At 37.6% G+C, this 27,414-nt stretch overlaps 1 protein-coding gene across 1 annotated transcript in view; it reads left to right on the forward strand.

Annotated features, from left to right (window-relative positions):
* Window positions 1–27,414, forward strand: part of cacna1bb (calcium channel, voltage-dependent, N type, alpha 1B subunit, b) — a 159,622-nt gene that overhangs the window by 83,275 nt on the left and 48,933 nt on the right. Inside the window, exons 9-20 of the mRNA XM_066645904.1 lie at window positions 6,810–6,913; window positions 15,856–15,971; window positions 16,432–16,521; window positions 18,020–18,109; window positions 19,679–19,897; window positions 21,332–21,444; window positions 21,690–21,802; window positions 22,078–22,209; window positions 25,675–25,747; window positions 25,933–26,050; window positions 26,168–26,235; window positions 26,638–26,744. Of these exons, the coding sequence (XP_066502001.1) occupies window positions 6,810–6,913; window positions 15,856–15,971; window positions 16,432–16,521; window positions 18,020–18,109; window positions 19,679–19,897; window positions 21,332–21,444; window positions 21,690–21,802; window positions 22,078–22,209; window positions 25,675–25,747; window positions 25,933–26,050; window positions 26,168–26,235; window positions 26,638–26,744 (1,343 nt within the window). The remainder of the gene's footprint in view (window positions 1–6,809; window positions 6,914–15,855; window positions 15,972–16,431; window positions 16,522–18,019; window positions 18,110–19,678; window positions 19,898–21,331; window positions 21,445–21,689; window positions 21,803–22,077; window positions 22,210–25,674; window positions 25,748–25,932; window positions 26,051–26,167; window positions 26,236–26,637; window positions 26,745–27,414) is intronic.

Consider the following 27,414-nt stretch of genomic DNA (forward strand, 5'->3'; position numbering starts at 1 on the left):
CGTTCTTTAAAATCTCTGTTTGTATAGTTCAGATTCATATACTAATCTGCCCTCTTTGAGCTGCACATTTTGTGATGTCACAAAAATGTATAACCTACAGCAGTTGAATTTATAAGGAGTTTTTCAAAATGCCATTAGGGTCAGGTATTGACTTGTGGTTGGAAACCTGTTCTGAAATTCTAGGAACCTGGTACTCATTTAAATAAAATAGAACATTGATTCTACATACCAGTTTCTGTTAACATATATTATGCTTAGGTTATGCACCCGTGATTAATGCAGTAAACACATCTGTGAGGAGACACCTATTTGCCAAGAAGGGGGCATTGTATAATACGTCATTATGTGACTTTTGATTTGATATTCACTGCTATACCATTGGCAGGTGGTTGTCCATGGAAAACACTCAAAATGTGGTTCCAATTAGGCAAAGTGCAATATGTGTGGAAATTTAATCTGTTGTAAGAAAAAGAAAAAAAAGTTACATCTCCAACACGGCAAAACATGGAAAATGCACCAGAAAAATTTTAAACTTCAACAGTGTACAATGTTTGAGCAACTGCTGCGTTAGCCAGCTCAACAGACAACACAAACACCTTTATAGCATATCCTTAAAAGTCAGGCTGAGAAATCTTTCTTGTTACAAAGGGTACAGCCTTTCCCAGTTTTGAGTCCAATCTATAGTTGGGCAGTTGGGCATTTTTTCCCAGGGAGAGGACCAAGGCCCTAACCCAAAAGTGCTCTCCCCTTCCAGAGATAATTTGATTACCCAGTTGATCCCTGAATTGTACAAAGTAGAATAGCCAAACATAATAATAACTGAGTTCAGTACTGATACCAAAGTGGCCGTGACCAGTGACACCTGGACAAGAATATACCAAGATCACACTGCACAGCACACACTGTCAGTGAAGGAAATCATGAGACAGAAAGTACTAATCTCTAAAACAGCCCATATAGGACCAGTGGTAGCTGAGGAAATCAGTGAAATGTTGCAAGAAATTGACATAAATATAAAATAGTGGCTGTCACTGTTGGTAATGCTGTAACCATAGATGTGGCAATAAAAATGCTAAAATTCATGAATCCAAGTAGAAAGATATAAATAAATAAAGATACTCTTTATAAGATTTGGAGCCAATAAAATTCAAACAATACACAATGCTAAACACAGTACAGGACCAACTTCCAGACACCCCTTCTAATTAATAAAAACAGGTTGAAACAGACATCCTGTTGCTTCCTCAAAAAGTGTAATCATCAGAATGTGACACTCTGGTGCAGCTGTACATGTGATTTAGGTTGTCATGCCGAAGGATGAGCATCATCTAGCAACGTATAACCCCCCACTCCCAGCATGGGACTGGAATGATGGAGCGCCAGCAAAAATCTTTGACATCACATGGTTTTGTTTTATGCAAAACTAATCGGCCGATCACAGTACCTGATTTCACCAGTGCTTTTGTGGCTTAATGCAATCAAATCCTCAAAGAAGCATCTAGTGTAAAACCTTCCCAGATGAGTGGAGACTGTTAGTGCAGGAAAGGGCAGAACAAACAAACTGTAAATACACTTAATTTATGTGCTGCGCAGTAACAGTGATTTTTTAAGACTACATTTGTTACAGAATCTGGCTTTTTTTTATATCTGATCTAGAATTTACTATAAGTATTTAATTAAAACGAATGCTAGACATGGGTTAGTTGTCATCTCTAGTGCTTATGGTGCTTATGAGAGATTAGTTATTAAACAAACAGATGAATCATTCAACAGTCATTACAACATGACTTACAGTACTGTCTGTTTATTACCTCTATTTTGTGTTACTAAAAAGCATTCTCTGTTGTATATGGTTATTTTTTTAATAGTACTCCAGCATTGCCTTAACATTATGGCAGGTTTGGCCCTACAGACTGCTTTCTTGGCTTAGCAGTCTATTGTGTAGTAAAAGATGATAAAGCATCATAACTACGCAGCATAATGCAACACACTAGCATAGGATTAATGTAGGCATTTGAAAGAAGCGTTAAAAATGTGCATATATAGTGCATATACCCCCCCACCCCACCCCACACAACACACCCTTTTGCTGTACAGCTATAGAGCCTTTAAGATGCTGTATTTTAAGGCTCTAGAGTAATGTAAAGTCTCGGCTAATTCCCTCCTTAGCCCAAGTGCATGTTTTAGGCATTGGTGTGGGTTCAGTAATAATAGGAGCACTATAGAAAGGCTTTGCATACAGTTCCTTACACACACCTCTTCCCCCACTGAAACTCATTCCTATTCTTGTGCTGTAGGTTTTTTGAGAGATGCTATAGTCAGTAGGGGCTAATGAGGTGGAAATTCTAAAAGTGTATGCACCCAGAAAATGTGCTGTAGCCTACAGTGACACTGGAGGGGATTAGAAAAGACAAATGTTCTCCCCTGGCAATAAAAAGACATGTTTCCATCCATTTCCATTCCATTCCATTTTTTTACTGTAGTAAATTTCATATTCTTGCTAAATAGCTTACTTCTTACCAGTTCTGTGATTCAATTTTGAACCTTTCTCTTACTCCTCCACATTCTCTAGCAGAGAATATTTCTGACAAAAGCAGCTTGTATTAGGCAGACAGACAGTGGGCGAGAGGATAACAAAAATGGCACTTGATAAAAACAATGGTATACATTATAGAGACAGTAGAAGATAAAGATGGTGTGGTGTAATCAAGCAACAGATGGATTCTGTACAATGCTTCTAGCTAATGGAAATCCTAACGGAGCTAATTATTCTTTGAAAGTGTTCAATCAGATCCTGAATAGCACTGTGGGTTTCTTGTTTTTGCTTAGTCTAAATAAACACAACACGTAAGGTTAGCATAGATCCAGATATCTTTAAATAATATTATCAGATGTAACATTCAGCCTTGTGAACGCCAGGGGTAGCATTTTATAGCTACTGTGAATTAATATTTGAGGACAAAAGTCAATCCGTGTGGCTGAAGGGATTTGTTCCAGCCAATCAGCAGCACAGATACTGTTGATTAAGGACAGAAACCACTTGATTAATCAAGCAGTCTGATGTGTTCCTGTTTTCACTAGAATTAAAACCATCAGCCCTCTATGAATAAAACCGAACTGCACAAAATTCTGCACTTTGACTGCCCTGTATCCAAACCTTAAACCTTATGTGAAATTACAGGATAAAACACTTATATCCTGCACTTTTCTCATTAGACTTTAGAACTATTTCTTAATCAATTATCCAGTGAGGGGAGAAACAACAGGGAAAGTAACAAGTAAGCACAAGTCAAACACTTTAATTAAAAATTACCAGTGGCAGAAAAGTCTGTCTTTATGAAATATTTCAATTAATTAATTGTGACCAATTGTTTTATCGCTACTGCCAAGTTGAGATAAGCTATTGACCTCGATTACAAAAATTTGGATATCTTTGATTTTGTAAGTTGAGTGCAGGATTGCAAAAACAGGTAGGTCTGAAAACACCAAGGACATCTGGAGAAACATCCATGCATGTAGAGCAAGACCAGAAACCACATTTAAATGTGTGTGACCTCAGCATGGGAATCTTTCGTGCTACTGTGGTAAATTTAGCCATGAAGGCTTTAGAATTCTTCAGTGTAACACTGTGACTTAACTAGTCTGCTGCTGCATTAGTAAACAAAAGCTGAAACTCTGTTACGCAAAGAGAAAGTCATATGTAATTATAAGCAGAATCAAAGTTCTCTGGCTGAGCTCTTCACTGAGCTCTTCTCACATGGTCCAAAAGACAATGGAAACCTTTATTATAAACATCTGTATAGGTGACTTGTGTTAAGGGAAGATACCATTATCAAATAAAATAAAAATAATAGTAATTATATTCTGTCAATTTGGCTACATCTTTTACTGGGAAGTCCAAGGTTATTTAAACAGTTTTACACAGTGTACTTGACTGGCCAGACTGCAGTACAAAATTCTACTTCCAAAGCTACATCAATTAGCATATTCATTCCCCAGGTGATTAATAATTAAAGAAAAATGATGTAACACAGTGTTAAAGTGTAAGGTTTAACACTTGTAAGGTTCCTTGTTTTGTGATTATGCTTTTCTGTTTTAGTTATGTGCTTTTCTACATGTTTTCTTGACTTTCTTTGGCCATGCACCTGTCTTTTGCTTCTTTTGCTACTGACATAGATGTTCTTCATGTCAGGTGTGCTCTTAATTGTGTTCTCCCCAGTGTACCCCCACGGGCGTTCAGTGTTTCAGTTTCTGTCCCCAGTCTCTAGTCATTTTAGAGGAGTCTAGCTATGTTTTTCACTGTGTGTGTTAATTTTAACTTGTTTTCCTAATAAATCCACCTCTGCATGTATATCCAGCCTCTGTGTTTCTTCACCAAAACCTGCAATGTGACATAAAGACCTATCACCACTTCTTTTCAGATTGGAAAAAAATGCAAAGGAAGGTAGAAATGTTTGAACATTCATCCCTACAACCCCATAAATAACCCTATCCCTTTTGTTTCTTTGCTGCCAGAACAGCTCCCAGTCTAATTAGAAAACATTAAGTCAATCAATCTCCTCTGCTCATGACTGCCTAGACAGCTCAACTGAGACATGGGTTTTATGTGATTCAGACAATGGCGCTGGCTTCTCTGAGCCAATTAGAGAGAAGCATACACATCCATGTGTTTAGGTATCTGCAGGGACTCCTTAAAGAACTCTCAGGATCCACACAATCCAACTCCTACTAAGAGGTACAAACAGTTGTGGTTATTGAGAGGAGTATTTGTAGACTGCCATATAACTATGTTTCATGAAGTCCAATGAAACAACACTTGCATCTTATAATATTCCTTTGAGCAGCATGCTATTATAAAATAGTAATTCCAAATTACATTTCTGGATGTATATGTATATATTCATATCAATTAAATATGCGTTTGTTAGAAATATACATATTCATCACAGTAATAATCTTCTTAATAGCACCTTCACAGCATAATGTAAACTGAACAGAGAGAGAGAGACCAGGATTTTGTATCATGCTACAGGAAGAAAACATTCTTTACTGAAGTTTTAACACATTTTTGTTGTAATGTGCATGCAAGCAGCTCAAACACATGCTAAGATGTTTAGCTGTATCTCAGCGCTAGTGTTGCAGATTCTGCCTTAGGCTCCTCTACATGGCAATACAGCTGTCTCAATGGACTAAAAAACCCTTAAATTCCAAATGGCTTCAATTCCTCAAACTTTTCATTAAACTACACAGTTGTTTTAATGGGAGCCTGAGGCTCTGCTTGCATTTAAAAAAATCTTCATCCACCTTTTAAATGGTGGCTGCGTGTGGAAGGGGATTTGTAATGACTTAATTTATTTTGCATTACACACTTGCTCCATGAGTGAATGGTATAATTAGTCTTGACTGTTTTACGTGTGGCAATATACTTTTAAGTTAGATTTCTTGTTTTATTATTAATTTGTGCTTATTTATTTGTATATATTATTTATATATTTTTAACTTTATTTATTTGAAGATTGACATAAGAACCATGGAGCCTGGAAAGTTAAGATGCAACAAACATTAAAAATGGGGAAACACAGCAATAAAGGTTTCTTTGGGTTCTTGGCTATTTATTTGTTTGTCTGTTTGTTTGAAACTTATTTGTTTGAGACCTTATGTGTAGAGGCTTAAACTCTTGGAATATTCCTGAGGAAATCAACAGAGGTACTGGCATATCACTACTTCCAAATTACATTAATTTAGTGTCATTAAAGTAACAGTTGGGCAAAAATCTATTTTCAATTCACCTCAACTCATCAAACAAGACATATTTTCTGTCCAAATTCTGCTGCTTCACCTTAGTTTAAGAGCTGCAAGGTAAAGCAGCTAACAAAACATCAGCTCACTAAAACCACTTCCTTGTCATTAAGTTTGTTTGGACTTGCCAGTTTCTTTTTAGGTCCAACCTGTACTAAAATAAATGGTTGATATTTCAGAGTGTATTTGATATTTCAACTGAACACATGAATCAGCCATTTTGGATGTGTGTTATGCCAAACTTTGCCTGCATTCTGAATCCTACTCCTGGTGTGTGTGTCATGCAGATGTATTAACACTAGAATAGATTTGTGATTTCTGTGTGTAATATATTTTCCGGATTTATCATTTATGCACAACACTTTTCCATAATGATTAGTTGTAGCATTCAGATACGTAGTGTGGTTTTGTTCATTGTTACAGCTTACAGTAAGTCATACTAGGTTTTAAACCTCATTCAAGGTCTGTACAGTAAAAGACTGAATTCAGTTTGAGGGGTTGAAAATCATTTTGTGTGATGTATTTGCAAAAAAATTAATAAAATAAAGTATATGAAACAAATCTGGACACCAAATATTTACTGGATTATTGACAACAATGGTTAAAGAGACATCAGTTCTGGGATGTGGCACGGACTTGATTTGGGCGGTTAACTGAATAGGACCAAGTCTCAAGAATCCAGAGTTAATTTTGTTGGAAAGGGCTAGAAGGAATAATCAAAGCATAGTTTTTTCTGTCCTCTTTGTCTTAAACCTAAAGATAAACAGCGATAATGGGACTGTGGTATAATCACAATAATAATAAGAGTGCCATTATCGCAGGTTATATCAACTCCCCCTCGTGTATTATTTCATAAGTAGTCTACAAGAGAATTGGAAAGTAGAAAATTGCATAAATAATCTTTTATTGTTATGAAATAGAAAACTACTTTGTTCTTAGATGATGTTCATACATGCCTTAACAAAAATTATATGGAGATTATAAACGTTATGGGACTTCTTTGTGTGCAGACCAATGATGCTTCAGGCAATGCATGGAACTGGCTGTATTTCATCCCCCTCATCATCATCGGCTCCTTCTTCATGCTCAACCTGGTCCTGGGTGTCTTATCAGGGTGAGTCAGGATTCTCTCTATATATAAATATATAAACAAAAAATTAAGAATAACATGTATCTGCTATAATCTCTGCAATAAGAAAATCTCTTTAACATATATATATTGGTCACCGCGACCCTGAAATGGAGAAGTGGAAAAGAAAATGTATGTATGTATGTATATATATTGGTTGATTGGTGTGTATGTGTATATATATATGGTCAGGTTGAAAAAGAGGTTGGAATGGGGCTAACAATATATGCAGAACAACAGGTGGACTGCACTCTAATTGTATAAAGTCTAATATGTGTATAAAACCAGTACAGAATGTTCCATAAATTCATGTGAAATTTATGACACGTATCTGGCTGCTGTGGATGCTGACTGACCCTCTCCCAGTACAGAGGCCAGTTTTATGTTCTTCTGTGAAATTCTGAATGTGTTTCTCAAACGGATTAAAATATTTATTCCTTATATCTTCATATTTTGCATACTTCAGCAGGAAATGCACCTCTGTCTGTATCTCCCCAGTCTCACAATGACCACACACTATGTCGTCTCTGGGGACCCAGAATGTTTTGCATCTGCCTCCCTCTATTGCCAGGGTGTGTTCACTCTCTGTATTTGGTCAGGATCTGTCTCTGTTTTATATCTTGGACAGTAATAAGATAAAGGAAGCAGCTCAGTTTATGTTGTTAAGTACTTTGGTTTGTTCAGTGTTCAATGTTTAATAGTTTGGTTGAGTCAGATTGGTTTTGAGGAAACAGTCCAGGTCAGAGTGTTTGGGAGGGTAAGGATCAATTATTATTTATTAATTAAGGTTAATTAGTCTCTAGAAGAGCTGACGAAGGGTACTCTTCAAGGTTCTGCTCTTGGGATCGGAGGGCCTGATATTGCAAATCTGCAGTGGGACTAGATTTGAGAGGCATCCAAATTTTGAGGTATCTTTTTCCAGTGTTGATGATAAGAGGTAATTGGCCAAGTTCAGCTCTGTGTGCATTGATCAGGGTATTTCTCCGGTCTTGTAAAATCATTCTGCAACATTCTGTGTGCAGGACTTCAGTGGGATGTTGTAGTCATGATGATTGAGTGCCTCAGACTTCACTACCATAGATTGCAATGGGCAGGATTACTTTTAAAGATTCTAATTGATACAGCAATCTTGTGGAACTGATTTTGGATTAAAATAGAGCTCTGCAGGCTTTTTCCTTCAGTGCATCCACAACCAGATCAAAGCCTCTTGAGGCACTGATTTTCAGTCCCAGGTAATTATTAGAGGCAGTGTCTCCTGGATTGAACACGTATTTGCTTTCCTGAGATCTTGCTTTCTTTTTGAAGATCATGACTTTGGACATTTTTGGGTTTACTGTCAGGGCTTAGATCTGACAGTACTTCTCCAGCAGGTCCGTGTGCTGCCGGAGACCTGTTTGTGTGTGTGACAGCAGCACCAGGTCTTCTGCATAGAGGATAAATTTAACTTACATTTAATTTAGTGTCAGGCCGGATGATTGACACACATTAATTTAATGTTATCGAAGACTTTAGCCCCTAAACCCTACACATTATCTCTCTCTCTCTTTCTCTCCTCCTTTCTCTGTTGTTTGGCTAGAGGTTCTGTAGCCAAGGGGACACTGTATCTCAAGGTCTGGAGGCTTGAGGCACTGCATGGCTCAGTTAACAAACCACCCATTTCCCATAGCAGGAAAAACATGATGAGTGACTGCATCTCTAATGCTCACATACATACATGCATTCATACACACATGGGAGAGAGATTAGGAGAAGGAAAGGCTTAGTGAAGTGGCTGTAGTCCTTAAGCACCGCTTGCTTGAACAAGAGATGTGTTCCCTAAGGATGTACCTATTTCCAGAAATATTACCATAATGAAGTGGCTCTGCTGGTATAGAGAAAGTGCTTTCCATCTCTGTAAAATGCCAGCCACTGTCTTCGTTTACATTACCCGACTGCTATGGCTTAGTTATTCAGGCAAGCTGGTGTGTATTTAATATTATTAGACATAGGGAGGAAGAAAGTCTACTGAAGAAATGTACTTAAATATAATTTTAGTGATTTGCATTTTACTCAAGAGTATGGAAATTGACTTTTATTTTATATTTTAAATATTAATGATTAGAAGCAGGCCCCACACATGGGGGCAGGCATATTTAAAATATATGTTTGTCACAGAATCTCTGATGCATTCAGGCCACTAGGTGTCTGCACAATCTGTGTTTCATAAAATGTAGAGAAATCATTGGAAAAAAAAAGAATTTCTCACAAAAACTGAATACAGACAACAATACAGTTGAAAGTTATTGAATAAAGGAATGCAGGCAAATTTAGCAGTCTTTGAAAGAATCCATACTCCCAAAAGAATTGTTTAAAATTCATTTTTTCAAAATCTGTGAGGCTTAAATGAACAGCAATGAAAATTCCACGGGATACACAGGTGGAATAAAATATGTGGGCAATGGATGATGGAAAAAAGTAAAAATACCTAAATTAGTAACAAAAATTAAAGAAGAGGAAGAATATTGCTGTTCAGAGCCAGTAGCTTTACAGTATTTCCTGTTAATTAAAGGGGAAGTCTACGATAGTGAGGAAATGCTGTTCTCTCAGTGTCTTTTAAGGTGGAATGGTATGTTTGAGGGGGAAAATGGACTGTTGGCTGACATTTAACTTGTCTTTAAGTTTTTATTCACTGTTTTGTATTACCACTGAAGCTCATTTGTAACTCAAGTTTTGTTTTACTGTTGTTTAGTCTCCTGAATTTAGAGACATTCCACCTTAAGAAATCTTAAACAGCAAAAATAAGTCAATATTACCCACCTAGTGAGCAGGAACAATGCAATACCCTCATCTCAGCTCATGCTTTTCAACATTTGGAGTTTTCGCTGTTGTCTAAAACGGTGGTTCTCAAACGTTTTAGACCAAGCACCACCCATTATCAAACCAAAAGTACCACCTATAATTATTACCACAGAAACATGTGCACCCCTGGTTCTTCCTCTGTTCCGGGGGCACAAGGGAAAATCTTACTTGAATTTTTGCATATTTTTGTTGCTTTTTATTTACTGGAAATTTGCATGCTTAACACAAAATTATCTAAAACAATTACTAAAAATTATAGAGAGAATACAAATAACTATAAACCTAAACAGAATGTTTTAAATACAATTATATAGTTATGAGAACATATAAAATTTATGGGCAATAAACGTTTTGAAAGAAACAAAAAACGAGAAGTTATATGCTTTAATAGGCTACAGGTGAAACCAGTGCGGCGGGTGCATGGGGCAGGTCACAGCAGCTCTCTGCGCTTGTAGCAGTAGGTGAAGGAGGGGGAGCACTGTGTTAAACCTTGTTTTTAGAGTTGTAATGATGCAAAGAACGGTCACGTTTACCTTCAGCTGATTGTTTTCTTCTATTTTGTTTTCACGTGTACAGAATTCTCACTTAGTTTTTCTCTTTTTTTGCCTCTGGATTTTTGTCCTTCTGGGAAGCAGAGTATTTCTTGGGCTTAGTCTCGGCTTGTTTTTCTCATTTTTGCTTTGCCCTTTTTAAAACGAAATCCAAATTGCTCAATTCTGTCTCTAGCATTTGCTTACAACCAATAAGCAACTGAAACTGCGCTTTCTTTACACGAATTTCTAAAAAAAAACTGGGGGACCGCGTTCCCTCCCAAGGAAAAGTGGAGTAACGCAGACCCCGCTCCCACACCCACACTCGCCATTCCCTTACAGACGTTATCAACTAAGGGGTATGCATAGCACGTTGTATTTTTCTACAATGCAAATGAATTGAGGAATAATTATGAAAACTGTGAAACATTTATGCAATTTACACTTAAAAACGTTTTTTAACAGTTTTTCAGTTTTGAATAAATTCATTAATTAAGTAGTGAAATTTTCTAGGTCATTTGGCATACCACTTCTTGTTGGTTCACGTACCACAGTTTGAGAACCACTGGTCTAACACAATTCCAGATGCCTGTGCTCTGCCATGAGCAGAGTGCCTAGCATACCGGGGCATTTTTTTTCATTTAATTTTCTTTGTAAACACATTACACCGTTTTCAAGCATGCAAACAGACCAGAGCCCTAGCAAATGGTGAGGAAACAGCCACAGAATTTAATAAAAAGAGTTTTTTTTGGTTAAAATAATGAATGTCGCCTTTTATGCAAAGCATTTTTCAGCTCAGCAGATTTAGTATAATGTCTTTTTTGACTTTGTTCATTGCTTGTTCCAGCTTTTCAAACTGATGCATTTTTTTAAGTATGAATTCCACTTCAGGCATTTTCTTTCCACTCACAGAAAATGTAATTGAACAAAACAGCTGCAATTAGAAATGCTGGGTTTATGGTCAGATGTTAATGCATATGAATATACTGTGTGTCCTGGAAATTTTACAATGGGCATTAAGACTTACTGCCGGTTTTGTAGGCACTGTCCTTGTTTCCAGTTCTTCGAGACTTGGTAGAGGAATCTGTAAGATCTTTTTTGTTTCTTCAACATTATGGTCAAAGTCTCTTTCTCACCGGATCAGTCCTAGAACACTTACTGTCTCTATTTTAAACTGAAGTACATTCTTCTGTTTTTGACCGCCATGTTTTTTTGTGTCCAATAAAAGTCTAATCTAAGATGCATCTCCTCATTTGTGGTTTAGGGGAAATATCATTACTTATGTGGAGTATTTACCTTTACTCTATTCCAGTAAATGTTCTTTTGCTAATGTGGGTTCCTTATTCGTGGGAAAGTAGACTCTTCTATGTCTAAATCCAATAACAGTTAACATTTTGTACAGGTGTCTTTTTCTTGTTTGTCTTTCTGTCTCAAATGGCTTTCATTCTTCTTTAGACTGAAGTGTTCCTTCTCTTTCTTGCTGCCAACTCCTTTGTCTTCCCAAGCAAATGACTTGAGATTTCACCTGAGCATTTGACCTGTTAATATTAGGCAATGTACTCCTTCCTATTCTTTGATTGAAATAGTTCAGCTTGCAAGGACAAACTCTTGCAAAGCTCAAACTCTTGCTAGAGTTTGATGAAAGCCTCCAGAGCTTGTCTATCTTTCTTTATTAAAGTCTGCCTGGCTGTATCAGGAGGAGTGTATGTGTATGTGGGCCCACTGACCAAACTGACACACTGTACAACACTTGTTTTGCATTTTCTCAAGATGACAGTGACCAGCCTGTTGTGTCTACAGCTGAAATGTGACATTCCTTCAAAGCATGTCTGACATGAGTTGGAGTACTGTACTGTAGAAATGAGAAATTTCTCAATGACAAATACTGTATATTGTCTCATTAATTACATCATATAAAGACTTATAATTTACTGATAAGGGCACGGTGGCGCAGCAGGTAGTGTCGCAGTCACACAGCTCCAGGTGACTGTCTATGAGGAGTTGGTGTGTTCTCCCAGTGTCCGCATGGGTTTCCTCTGGGTGCTCCGGTTTCCTCAAACAGTCCAAAAACACATGTTGGTAGGTGGATGGGCGACTCAAAAGTGACTGTAGGTGTGAGTGAATGTGTGACTGTGTGTGTTGCCCTGTGAAGAACTGGTGCCCCCTTCAGGGTGTATTCCCACCCCAATGATTCCAGGTAGGCTCTGGACCCACCGCGACCCTGAATTGGATAAGTGCTTACAGATAATGGATGGATGGATGGAGTTTACTGATAAAAAGTAAATTCCCTAAGCTGCTTTTTTCTGGTTCTTGTTAATATTATAATAATAATAAAAAAGTTCTGAAGTATAGCACTCAGCTCAACTGAGAGAGTAGTTCTTACCTGGTATTCAGAAAGTCAAAAGAAAGCAGTTCATTAATTACCCTAATTAAGTGAATTTTATTTTCATGGTGATTTCAAGTGGACAGACGGTTTACAATTATTTGAAAGGTTTCAAGATATGTTTAGATATATTAATGTAGGATGAAATTAGCATTTCAAATCTTTTGCTTACCCCTGAACACTTCTTAAAAACTCTGCTGTCTTCCTGTTCTAATCATTTTAAGTTTCTCAACAAACTCGATCCAAGACTGCTGTGTGTTTCATTAGGGGCAGCTTTGTTTCTGTCCATCACCACATACGTCTTCTTAATGAGCTGTGGTCTGTGTGAAAGCAGTGATTCTGAAAAATGTGAATCTCATTTATTTTAATATCCATCCATGAGTGTTCTTAGTTATGATGTCTTCATGCCAATCTCTTCTTGTCAAATGGACAGTTTTGACATAGGGTTGGGAACCAATATTCAACACCAATAAGGCACTACCCTAAGCAAGAAAGCGCTACAGAGTACAGAAAGGTCTCAAAATCTGTGCCTGTTTGCTTCACGAGGGATTATTGGAGTTAACTTTACTATTATGGGGACCCTAAAGAGACAGGGGAAAAAAGTTCCCCTGCAGGTCCCATGCAAATATTTTTCATTTCTACACAAATGTTTTTTGTTCCTGCAAATCTAAAGAGTAAAAAAAAAAAGAGAGATACAGACCTACAGAGAACTGCCTTCCCTGCTGACCCCAAATGATCCTGTAGCTCAGTGGTGGGAAAAGTACTGCTGCTGCTGTCAGACCTTGCATGCAAGTTTATGTTTGTACAGGTATCTTCTACACCATCATATCAGATTTTCTCCAGTGTAGGTGACACCATCAGTTAGGAGAGATCTAGAATTGTACCAGAGGCTAATACGCTCGTGTCAAAATAACTCTTAGAAACTGAACTGCCAAATGCAATATGCTGATAAAAGGTTTTGTAGTTCAAGCATAAATAATGCTGATATGTTTTTGTTCTTCATAAAACAGAACGAATGTGCCCATTTTTGCTTCAGCAAGATCCAAATAAAAAGATGGTAATGGAACATAAAGTACCGCTATGTGTATGTGTGTGTGTGTTTGTGTGTAATGTGTCTGATATCTAGGTATCAGCACCTGAGCTATAAAACATCCTAAAGGTGTTCTTTACAGGATGCTTTACCACTACCTTTGGAATCCTGAATTTGTTTCAGTGGATGGAAATGAATGTTGTGTTCACCTTTTAGATACAATGAAGTTATAAAATGTTTTTCAAAGAAACAACTGCTTGAAAGGAATGGAAGGAGTATAGATTTGGTCTAAGAGGCAGACACGGATGTACAGCCTTAGAAAATCTTCACAATATTATAACATTAATCATAAATTTCTGAGCCACTGAGACCAAAGAGCTTAAAAACTAACTAGGGCATTTGTGTTACTATTATGATTAGGACAGTGAGTAAGTGCTTAGAGAGCAGAAGTCCTAGTTCAGGTTGGTCTTTCCTCATTACTGACTGATGTCCTGTCACTCTTTTCTCTGACATTTTCTTTGGTTTCCCGGGAGGAGCAATGTGAGAGTTACTGAAGGCTGTGGACCTTTATTTTTTCCTCTCGCCCTGCTGCCCTCCTGCTTTGATTAGAATAGCTGAATTCCCCCTTCCTTTTTGCTTGGATTCTTATCTTGATTTATTTCTTTCAGCTTCTGATTTCTGTTTTGTGAGTCTCAAGGAGATATAGATCCATGTGGAATTTGGATTAAAAGGAATATTTCAGTAGTCATTCAAAGAAATGTGAAGATGGAGTGATGTGAATGTAAAGGAGATGTGGCTGTTTGATCTTGAAGGGTGGGTTTTTATGGCAAATTAGAGAATGAAGTTTTGGGAAGTTGTCTTTGAAACCATCTTTAAGCCACTTTAGCAGGATTGCTTTGTCACACTGGCAATTTCACTAATTTATAAGGGGCATGTTTTTCAGTTGAAGCCAGGAACAGTGGCTTAATCATGTATAATCTGTGCTCTATATGCTGAAAATTTCACTTAGGTTTAGTCCCCATTATGACATAAGTATTTGCACCAGTATAATTTTGCTAGTATCAGTTGTATTAAAGGGGTCTAGATAACTTGATTGTTCAGTATTTCACAAAATGATTCAGATATTTTTATGAAATCCATTTAATTGTAGAGAAACCTACAGATTCATTTCTTTAGTGTGGCAGTGAAAAGAACAAGGAAGGACCACACATAGCTAATTGGTGATGCAAAATGACTAGTGAGATTTCGTCCTTTATTTCCTTGACACTTTTATTTGTTTTCTGTGGCAGTATAGGCCAGCTTTTAAAGAGGTCTTCATACTGTTTGCCTTGTCTAGTTCAGAACAGCAGGGGATCTCCATGACCCTGTTTGAAGTAAAAGGCCACTCTAGACAAGCAGAGGGAAACTGGACACCCAGAGAGATGAGAGATGGCCATAGAGCCAAAACATCACAGTGCTCTCTGAAAGCTCTGCTATGTGATTTCAAAGTCTGGTGTTAGTCACATGAGAAAACTCATATTTAACAAACACTTTGGGACTAGAACATTATTCAATGTGTACAATTGGCATCTAGTAGTACATGCACCACTTTCTGCGTACTATATAGTATCTCGTCTCTTTGATTGTCTGAAATGCCTGTATTACCAAACTCTGTTAGCCATTGCTTTAATGAGAGGCACATTATTATTTTACATTTTTTCTTAATAAATTTGACTTGGAGGAAAAAAAAAAAACAAGCTTAGTAATCATACATGAGACTTGGCTTGTTTATAGCATGTACTGAATAACATTTTTATTTTGGCTATACTTGATGAACTTCAGAGCCCCAGTGTCACTGAAGAGACCAACTGAACATTTGGAATATTTCAGGAAAGGATGGGGACCATTTCTTAAAGAACCATACTCAAAAATCCCTTAAACCTAACATCTTAATCCTACGCCCTGTAAAATGTCTGTGTTAATATATACACTTGCATTTAAAAGGCTAGAGGCAGTGTTATGTATATATACATATATGTGACTCTGTATATAGTCTGTGAACTATGAAACATTATTATTATTTTTTTAATGCTAGACAGATATACATTATCATGTGTCGGTGTGTGTATCTGTGTTTGGGGGTGTGGGTGTGCTATTGCTTTCTCAGAGAGTTTGCCAAGGAGAGAGAACGTGTGGAGAAGAGACAGGAGTTCTTGAAATTGAGGAGACAACAGCAGATTGAGAGAGAGCTCACTGGTTACCTGGAGTGGATCTGTAAAGCAGGTAAGCCAGTTCTCTGATTTCACAGTCTGTCAGTAGGATCAGACTTTTATAACAGTGGATTGATATAATAAGCCAATCATGACACTCCACAGATTTATAGCATACTTGTAAATCCATCTGAAAACATGGTGTTATTTTGATTTTTTTGTTTAATACTTATAAACAGATCATTAATATCTGAGGATTTAAATATCCCTCTAAATTTTTAACAGTTAGCAACTGTGAGTTAAATGTAGCATTAGCAATCCTGTATTTTGATTAATTCTGATGGAAATGGCATTGCCACGTGAGGATTCCAGTGCTAAATGTATTTCCTAAATGAGTTAAATACAAATCCTGTATCCTCTGGATTTTGGAAAGCTACACTTTTACTGGTTAAACTCTCCACATTTAATCCACAAACATTCTGATCATTGAATGATACGTAATATTTGCCCTGTGGTCTTTTGTGCTTTTCCAGAGGAAGTGCTGTTGGCTGAAGAGGATCAGAACGCAGAGGAAAAGTCTCCACTGGATGGTGCGTGGTACAAGAGGAAGCAGAACAACCCAGGTGAAAAGAGGGCTAGGTCACTGAGGGCTGGTTTATCATAGCAAACCTATAGTAAACCAGGCCATAGTATAGAGGTACAACCTCTGACCTCATCAACTTTCATTCATAAGTATGATTTTGCTCTGCACAGGAGCACAAATCAATAAACAGCCTATGCTTTAGATCAAAACATAGATGTGGTTTGATCTTTTCACCTGGGAAAGAGTGCAACTGAAATTAACTGAACGACACACAGAAACTGTAGGCAACCTTAGCTCTTCATACAGTTTCTGTATCTTCAAGGTTTCAAATCTTTCAGTTGTATTAAGATTAGGAATAATCTTTTCACATTTATAGAGTTCTCTTTCTTTTCGTTGTTGATAACATTCATGATGCTTCTTGGCTTCTGGTTCTCTCTCTCTCTCTCTCTCTCTCTCTCTCTCTCTCTAGCACATTAGTTGACTTGTGCTTAACTTCCTGCTCCCAATAGTTCTGCCTTATCAAGGCCCATAATCTCTGTCAATTATGCCTGGCGTGGATGCCAGAAGTAATTATAAGGATTAAGACAACAGGGTTAATTGGATTAGCAACTCTCACACACATACACATCGCAGTGAAATAAGCTGCAGTGTGAGATGCCTAGCGGCTAGATTGCTTAAGCATAACTTTACAAGGAGATACTTAAGGAGCAGAAATAAAAGAGAAACATACATATAGGCATGCTGTAGATTTATTTATTCCTAGTCCTTTATTGTGCGATATATAGCCATCAGCAGCAGAAAATTGTACTGTCCTCAGCCACTTCCTTCCATTTACAGTAGACCATCAGAGACTGCTGCGAGACATGAAAACAGATGATGAAAAACATGATTGACAGCCACTCCTCAAAGACTGTAATTAGCTGTGTGGAATGGGTAGAAGAGGACAGAGAGAGAGAAAGAGAGAGAGAGAGATAGAGAGAGAGATTCAAGGCGCTGATTGGTGCTCTTTCATGCATGTGTAGTTACTCAGCATCTCCTGAGTGCTAATGGCTGATGACTCACAGTGAGGTATGGCTTGCTCTGTGCACACTTCTATCTCTCTCAGTCGCTTGCAACTCGTGCTGCTTATGTAATGAGCGGCCTATGAGCAATTAGCTGTTTTATTTAAAAAAAATGATGGCAAGGCATCAAAAGGTCCTTTGAGTTCATTTCTGAAGTGATCATCTGGTACCTTCTTTTAGTTTTTGCACTGGTTTCATGACCCTTTGGATTTCATGTAATAGTTTTATGTTGATGAAGTGTATGCATTTTTACTAATGTGCACCAACACATTCAGTCTATTGTTAAGCCATAATTCATTTTATCACAAATGTCATACACCAAACATTTGTGATCAGGCATGTTTTGTTTTCTGCTAATTTTTGTCTCACCCTGTAGCATGGTAACAGGCAGAAGGCTAAAGTTCTGAAACTGAAATCACAGAATCAGTCGGAACTGTTGTTTTTCCTCTCTCATGTTTTGTTTGTGTGTATACGTAGTGCTGAAAAGGGCCAAGACCAAGAAAGGTAAGAATGACCTCATCAGTGCTGAAGAGGGCGAGGAACGCTTCACAGACATCTCTTCTGTCGGTAAATCTTTAACTGTCTTTACCAAAATGTGTCAAAAGATATGCTTCCACAACAGACTAATGAAACACACTCTAGCCCTGCTTCACCAACTGCTGTAAATCAGAAATGTTCAAAGTTTTGTAGATGAAATGTAATATAAATACTGGTATACAGTATAATAAAAATTCCTGGACAACCCTGGTGAAGTTAAATTTGTTTTCATATGAAAAATGATAAGGCGGCATGGTGGCGCAGCAGGTAGTGTCGCAGTCACACAGCTCCAGGTGGATTGGCGACTCAAAAGTGTCCGTAGGTGTGAGTGAATGTGTGTGTGTCTGTGTTGCCCTGTGAAGGACTGGCGACCCCCTCCAGGGTGTATTCCTGCCTTGTGCCCAATGATTCCTGGTAGGCTCTGGACTGACCGCGACCCTGAATTAGATAAGCAGTTACAGATAATGAATGAATGACCTTCCCTTTAAATGTTGAGAGATCAACAAAGAGAAAGTTCTCTATTTTTTTATTGTAGTAACTATGTTAATAATCACAGTATTTAACTGCTCTACAAATGGTTAACATTGAAGATATGAAAAATAAATAAATAAATCTCAACAGTGTACAATCTTATTTAGTCATTTTAATGCAACCTACAGCCACATTGGTAATTATTTGTTCTGACAGAAAAGGAAATATCTTAGGTTTTCAAATATAATTTAAAAGCTGTGAACTTGCAAAGCTTTATTGCTTCATAATAGGACCATTTCAGTTTTGTGTCTGTGACAGCAAAGATTCTGTATTATTGAAAACATTGCTTTGAATATTGATAGCATTTGTAAACAGAACAGCATACAGTCAGAGAGAACTAAACTGTCTCTATGATTCATGACAACATATTATGAAGTTAATTGTCATAACAATATTTTCACATCAATTTTTCAGCTCTAGTTAGAAGATGTAAAAATAGTCTTATTTTCCTGGAGAGACTTTGCATTTCTAAATGCACTGCCGGGTCCCCTGTGTATTTCATCTGTGAAATGTGTGTCAAGTGTCTCAGATTAGCGCAGATATGCCCATTAGCTCTGGCAAGTGAAGCAGAAGTGGAGATGCGTGTGGGAGTTAGTGTGTATTAGTTCTGCCGTGATATAACGCTCCAACTTTAAATCATTCATGTCACCCCAGAGTAGAGCTCTCTGGCAGTTTTAAGAGCCTGATGTAATTATTTCTTTCTATCTTCATTAATTTAGAAAGCTTTTGTGTCAGATCTTTACACCTGAAGTGTCTCAGCACTTACCCTTGCTATTTCTGACCAGACCTAAATTTCTCAGCTTGGAGAATGACTGGTGTCAAGCTCTTAAAGCACACAGGACAAGGCATCTCAAGAAATAACGGCTTAGTCACTGTCCGCAGAAATATGTAAAGCCGTTTTTTAACATTGCTGACTTGTGAAAACTGTATATTCGCTACCATCAAAGGGCTTGTGGTTCTGATTTTACACCTAAAATAAAGTAAATTTGCTGTTGTTCATTACTGGAAATTCAGTGCTACCCTGGATGTTAATTAGCAGTGCCTTGTTTGTGTTCTCTCACCATTCAGCACCCCCTGGATCCCCCTTTGCAAGAGCCAGCCTGAAGAGCAGTAAGAATGACAGCTCATCGTATTTCCGCCGGAAAGAAAAGAGGGCGCGCTTCTTTATCCGTCGCATGGTGAAGGCTCAGAGCTTCTACTGGATTGTGCTATGTATTGTTGGTCTGAACACACTGTGTGTGGCCATTGTTCACTACGACCAGCCTGAGTGGCTCTCCAAGGCCCTGTGTATGTACTACACATTCTTTTACATTCACCAACTACAGCTGCATGGAACTAAATAATACCCACTGAGCATCAACTTTATTTTCATAATAAAATATCAAAATTAACTCAATTTCAAATGAGAGGTTTTTTTCCCTAAACCTGAAAAACATGTTTGAAACCTCAGTGTATAATAGTGCAAAATAATGGAAATATTTCCACTTCCAAAATTTATTTTTTTAATGTTTAAATTTTACGGATATGTCTTAAAATATTTGTCTGTGATGTACAAAGCCCATTTTCAGAAAAGTAGAGAAGTTTTTAGAGTGCAGTAAAAACAAGAATCTCTGAATTTTTTTTAATCTTTATTTGTTGTCCAAAACCACACAAAGAAACAACCCTCTTTTTAATTTGATGCCAGCAATACACTCCAACATTTTTCTGCATCCACACCCATCTCAGATCAGTTCTAAAAACAGTAGAAATGTGTTGTGGTCAGTTTGGTCCATCTTACAACTTGATTTCATTAAAATTGAAAGTTGTTTTCTGTGCTAATGATGAAAGGGACCATCCAGCGTTTTATCAACAATAGGTGCAAAAGTCACCATCTTTCATACTATGGGGGATGCATCAGTAATGACATTGATGACTTGTGTATGTGAGACGTTTCATTCATGCTGAGGAAAATATATGTTTTTTTAGAGAGATGTATAGTGCCACTAACACAATATCTTATCAGGTAAAGTCCATGGTTATTTCAGCAAGACAATGCCAGGCCTCATTCTGTATGTGACGGGCTTCCCTGAAGTCCATATTTGTCTCCTATGGCAAATCATGAAGGGGAGAATCCAGATTTTTGAGCTGAAGTTTTGAACAACTGAATGGGGAAGATTTTCACTTACAAATCTTTAACAATTTGTATCCTCTGTTTCAAAATGATTTAACAGAGTAATTAAAATGAAAAACATATCTTAGTCCCAAATTTTTGTAGCGTGTTTGAGACATCAAACTTAAATTTGTTTATAGTTACATAATATGATCAAAGCATTGGAAATAATTTCTTTGTGTCAGTAAATTTTGTCAGTTATAAAAAGTTTCAAGAGAATTAACAAATTCATTTATTGCATATTACTGAATGTCCCAACTAAAGCCAGACAATGTGACCAACATTCATATCACAGTATGTGACTGGCAGTCAGTGACAGATGCTGTAAATAATGTATATTGAAATATTGAAAAAGTGTCTAAAATTAATATAGTTGTTATTGAAACGCAATTGTATATTTATATTGTATTATTGTCCAGCCCTAGTCCCAACCTTTCTGGAAATGAGGGGTGTGCAGGGGATGCTGAATTAAAATCAATGTTGTCTTGAAAGAGATAATAACAAATGTCCATTTGTATATGTTTTATGCATATAGTAATGTCCTTCTGCAATGTGTTTGTGTGACGTATTAGACTTGGCTGAGTTTGTTTTCCTGGGTCTGTTTCTGTCTGAGATGACACTGAAGATGTATGGCCTGGGGCCCAGGAACTACTTTCACTCCTCGTTCAACTGCTTTGACTTTGGGGTGAGTCACTGCTGGATGAATCAGAAGAGCCCAGGAGGCCCACTCACTTGCAGCCATTAGCAGCCACTATGATACTTACAGCCACTTCACATCACTGGAGGGACGGCCACATTCTGTGGCTAAACAAACCAACCCTTCTCATATTCATTTAGCTGCATATTTATCCCCTCTTATCTGTGTTGCTCACTGTTGCTGTGAACTGAGAGTCAGTAATAATGCTTTCCTGTGTTCACTGGTCTGAGCAGGTTATCGTGGGGAGTATATTTGAGGTGGTGTGGGCAGGTATTCAGCCAGGAGCCTCCTTCGGCATCAGTGTTTTAAGAGCTCTGCGCTTGCTACGAATCTTTAAAGTTACAAAGTACGTATGCTATTTCACTGCACACATAAAACATACAAATACATTTTAGTGAGTACTGTCATTATTTTTATTATATACAAGTGATAACTAGATTAGAAAACTGCACAAAACAAATATTGATAGTGGAAATTGATTTGAAAGAAGGGTAGATATTAGTAGGCAGACTATTGATTTTGTCTTTTGGGAAAAAATGTATTTATATAAAAAGAAAAAATGTAGAAAGCCATTGGTAAATTTACTTTTGAAAAATGCTGATGTAATCTCTTTCTTTTTAGGTATTGGAACTCTCTGAGGAACCTGGTGGTATCGCTGCTAAACTCCATGAAGTCCATCATCAGTTTGCTCTTCCTCCTCTTCCTCTTCATTGTTGTCTTTGCTCTTCTAGGCATGCAGCTTTTTGGAGGACAGTGAGTGAACGTTATTGTTTTCCTGATTGACATACCACAAAACCTTAAATGTCTGCAACTTCTTCATTATTGGTCTTCATTATTAACCTGATACATACATTACTAGGTACATACTTCTGCAGCTTTGTAGGCAATATGCTTTATATATATATATCATTGATTACACTCTCATTCATTCATTCATTCATTTTCTGTAACCGCTTATCCAGTTCAGGGCCAGAGCCCAGAGCCTACCTGGAATCATTGGGGCGCAAGGCGGGAATACACCCTGGAGGGGGCGCCAGTCCTTCGCAGGGCAACACAGACACACACACACACATTCACTCACACCTACAGTCACTTTTTCATACACACATTCACTCACACCTACAGTCACTTTTTGAGTCGCCAATCCACCTACCAATGTGTGTTTTTGGACTGTGGGAGGAGACCGGAGCACCCAGAGGAAACCCACGCGGACACGGGGAGAACACACCAACTCCTCACAGACAGTCACCCGGAGCGGGAATCAAACCCATAACCTCCAGGCCCATGGAGCTGTGTGACTGCGACACTACCTGCTGAGCCACCGTGCCGCCCTGATTACATTCTCATTAGAAGTAAAAGTTTCTGAGGTGTATTGTGAACTATTTTAATTTAAGACAAATGTGAACTAGTTGTAAGATTAAAAGACACCAAAGCACCTTTTTGTTATGTATAGCACCTGCTGTTTAGGAAAAATTGCAAGAAGGAAATTAAGAAAAATCTATAGAAAACACATTAATTTAAGAACATTTTATATGTTCTAAACTCTGGTCTTCTTCAGCTTTTCAAAATAAACTCCATAGAATGCTGCTCACTTTGTTTCTCCTTTAGAGAAGGTTCTGAGTGTGCACCGTCAGGGGCTGCTTTTTATAGCCACAGCAGGGTCCGACCCCGCAGCGATGCTTTGATAGCACTTTCTGTAGCACGGCATGCCCTGTGGAGCCGACTGCAGATCAGTTTTCTGAACTAATCAGCGAACCATTCGCCGTGTCTGATGTGTCTTACATAGGGCTGAAGTCAGCCAAAGGCACCATCTGGTGGAAACGGCTGCCTTATCAATGTGTGCAGAGGCCCAGTCACAACATGTGTTTAATTGTCCGGTGTGGCTTGGATAATGGACTGAGAGATTGTCTCCTGCTGTCAGCAGCAACTCTGGTGGCAGACTGAGGAAGTGGAGCTTCAGTTGCTAAATTATTGAATAGAACTGTTGCAGTCAACCGGACATTTCGACAATTTTCACTACTCAGAGGGTTACCTCTGTTCCCATAGACTCATCCAATGTAATTGTTCTCCAATTTTTTTTTTTTTGAGGGTTTTCAGCTGTTGACTCATAATTCCATTGCAGATGTATTCATTAAAAGTAGGCAGCACTGTCAAAACATCGTACCCATGTTGCAGGATATAGAGATGATACATAATGTTACATTTGCAGTTTAAAAGTTGTCTACTTGATCTTTTGACCTTTTTAGGTAGATTTATTTATTTATTTATTTTTATAGTTATTTGCTCTGAAGCCATCCCTGTTTTTCCATTGCAGATTCTTTATCCATATTTCCCTCCCACTTCCCTGTAATCCTGCCTCTGTCCCTGTGCAAACATTTGTGAGGGGGAAGAGATATAGCACAGCAGCAGGGATTGCGATTTCCTCGCTCAAGGACTTACAGAGCTGATTATACAATGTGCATGCCTGCCTTAATGAAGGACCCCCACTGTCAGCTAGCTGGATAAATAGGCCTCACACTCTCTCTCTTTTTCACTTTCATGGTAACCCATTTCTTTTGATGCTTACTGATATAAAATCCAACTTTTACAATAACAAAACAAAATGACAGGAGCTCTGCAGATGGACTACTATGTAGATTTGGTTTTAACGGTGTAAATACCTATGGCTGATTAGTCTTGGGGGAGGGGGGTCAATTTGCTGAAATCTTCTGTCTGCCATGTTGTGAATAGGCCATTTTGTAACCATTCCAATTTAATCTCTGTTCCATGAAAGTGGATGTATTTCTCTCATTATACAGCAGCCAGTGGTAAAGCAGAGATATGGAGAGGCTTTAGAGGGTCAAGGTTTTAAAGCTGCTTTATTTCTGAGATTTGAAATAAGCGCAAGACTGCAGTAAATGCTTCATTCATTATCAGTAACTCCTTTAGACTGTTGCAAGGTGCAAGGCAGGAGCACACTCTGGACAGGATGCCAATTCATCACAGAGTAGCACAAACTAATTCACACACACACACCTATTTATAGTTTAACATAGCCAATTGACCTATCAACATGTGTTTTTGATTGAGGGAGAAAACTGGAGCCCCCAGAGGAAAAACACAAAGACATAGGGAAAGCACAACAAAATTGTCACAGAGTGACCCGAGGCAGGGTTTGAACCCACAACCCCAGGACCCTGGAGCTGTGTGGCAGCAACACTACCTGTTGAGTCTCTGTGCTGCATAGTAGTATATTGCAGAGCTTACAATATATTAGATCAAATAAAACAAAACACTGATTTCTAAATATTTGTCTCCTCTTAATTACTAATTCTTATAGTCAACTAAATACAAAACTTATCTAAATACAAAAAACAGTCTTGCTTGGTTTAAAATCATTTTCAGCATTGAGAAGGGTTTAGATATGCCTTCTTGAATAGGCCTTGTTGTGGGACCTGTTAGCATTAGGAGATCAATGGGAGCAGTGTCATGTATTTCAGCTGGGCACACTGTACACAAGTTTATTGAAGAATTTTGAATACTTTAATTATTTATTATTAATATTAATTAATAATTATTCATTGTTTTTAACCAGAAATTGCATGATTTGTAAAGAGCTAAAAGGACATGTGTACACTTCCATTGTTCATCATTTTTAGTCTGGTATTGCAAACCTTATGACCTCATAAATGGTTGTACTTTTTTTTTTTTTTTTTTTTAGGCATCACACTAAAGCAGTTCTCTCTGTGGTAGATGTTGTGTAATCTGTAATGATGAGAAACATTTAGAGAATTTAACCTCTGTGAAACTGTGCAGCTTCTCAAACTATTATACATGGACTGTCCTGAATCTGGAGACCATTTTAGCTATAGACTTTAAATGTAGTATTTAAAGACCCTTCATTATAACATACTAATTTCTTTCATTTTAATAATCCAGGATTAATGTCTTTGATCTTCATATGCAGAATTTTGTTACTTGTGGTGTTACGTTAAAACTAGGTGCTGGGAAATGCTGAACATAACGTGATAGAAAACTGCTATGTCTTTATTGTGCAGGTTCCCACTGTTTTTTTCTTCAGAGTTTACAAAAGTGTTAATTTTCTCTTTGGGCTATATTATAGAAAAAATAATTACTAAGGCTTGTCCTCAGTGGGAGTATTAACAGATTACCTTAATTTGGATCTGAGTTATTGTAAACCTGCTGTTTCATTGAGATTTTTGTTTCCCTTTCCAAAAGGTTTAATTTCGACAAAGAAACACCCACTACAAATTTTGACAACTTCCCAGCAGCCATAATGACGGTCTTCCAGGTATGCCACGTCTTATCTCTATTTTTGGGGTTGTATAATAATTATTTTCATGTTTTAGTCAATGTAATAATTATTAAATGTATAAATCTCCTTATATTGGTTGTGTAACTGTGCACATGTAACAGAATGAATGTGTTCATTGCTTGCTGATTGTGCTTGTTTTTGCACATCTATGTCACCTGCAGATTCTGACAGGTGAGGACTGGAATGCAGTGATGTATCATGGGATTGAGTCTCAGGGGGGCGTCAGACGTGGGATGTTTTCCTCCATTTACTTTATTGTTCTCACTCTGTTTGGAAACTGTATCCTTCATCATATGGCCAAAATACTCTGACATCACACACTGTTTTTTCTGCTTCAGAGATCTGATCACACATGTGCTCTAAATACAAATATGTCTTTAACCTGAGTTGAACCAGATACTCTTCTTAATGTATTCTTGGCTATTGCTGTCGATAACCTTGCCAATGCTCAGGAACTAACAAAGGTGGGTTTTATTGATCATGCTAGCCTCATCTATTTAACCATTCTCCAGTGGTTTATTGTTCAGCTTTTAAACAAAAACTTCAGCAACACAATGCATTGTCAATCAGTCTGCTGTAGTATACCCAAGGCCAGAACAAGATTAAATACATTTAGGGAAGCTCTAAAGGATTATGTTCTTTACAGGAATAATTATATATTTTAGGCTTTTAATGTAATTCTTATTTCATATTTTAATTTTCCTATTTTCCTAAATCAGATTCCTTTAAATATCTTGCTTTTTTATTAGCTATTCAAAGTATTTTTAGCTAATTCAGTATCTTATCTCACTAATGCGCTTATGGCAAAATGCAGTGTTTTTTGCTTTGTGAGTTTGGCCTGTGGACCAGATCTTTTTGTTCATTAGGATGAGGAGGAGCAGGAGGAAGCAGCCAAAAAGAGCATGGCCCTGCAGAAGGCCATGGAGGTGAAGGAGGTCAGCCCCATGTCTGCAGCCAACATTTCCATTGCAGCGTAAGTGTGGACACTGTACAGGTCACTTTGCGATTCCCTATGTGACAACTTTTAACTCATTTAATGGGTACAGCTTTATATTCAGACATGTGGCTCTGGTTTGTGATGTGTAATGTTTTCATGTTTAAGGTCATGGCATCATCCAATAGCTGTTTCTCTTCGGTGGCATTATTGTTTGAAAGCTTTTAGCCTTTAAATCTAAATTATCAAAGCTGTACTAACACTGGAATTGGCAAAGTTTATGGTCAGATGCTTGTCTTGTTCTCTCAATTTGTGTTTAATTGAATTGTTTCTTCTTGTACACAAAGTGCCTCAATCATCCAGAACCAGTCACTGGAGACTGGAGGGAAGAAATTATAATTAGAAAATCAGTTCTTCAAATAGCAAATATTACTTAACCATTAAGTGCATACTTACAGATACAGTGCACTACACTATGCATGTTTCATTCAAAGATGCTGTGTGTGTTATTTTTATTTTGCTGTCTAATTTGAAACCAGTGTTGTTTTTTTCTTGGACTGTGTTTTCATATTTGATATGTAAGATTGATGTTTGGTGACACTGAAGTAGAGGATTGTGGTGTTAAAGCAAGATTTAGATCATTGCTGTATATTGTAATAAAGTCAGTATATTCTGAAGTTGGATGATATTGTATATACAAATATCCTTA

The sequence above is a fragment of the Hoplias malabaricus genome, chromosome 15, assembly GCF_029633855.1.
Source record: "Hoplias malabaricus isolate fHopMal1 chromosome 15, fHopMal1.hap1, whole genome shotgun sequence".
Classification (NCBI taxonomy): Eukaryota; Metazoa; Chordata; class Actinopteri; order Characiformes; family Erythrinidae; genus Hoplias; species Hoplias malabaricus.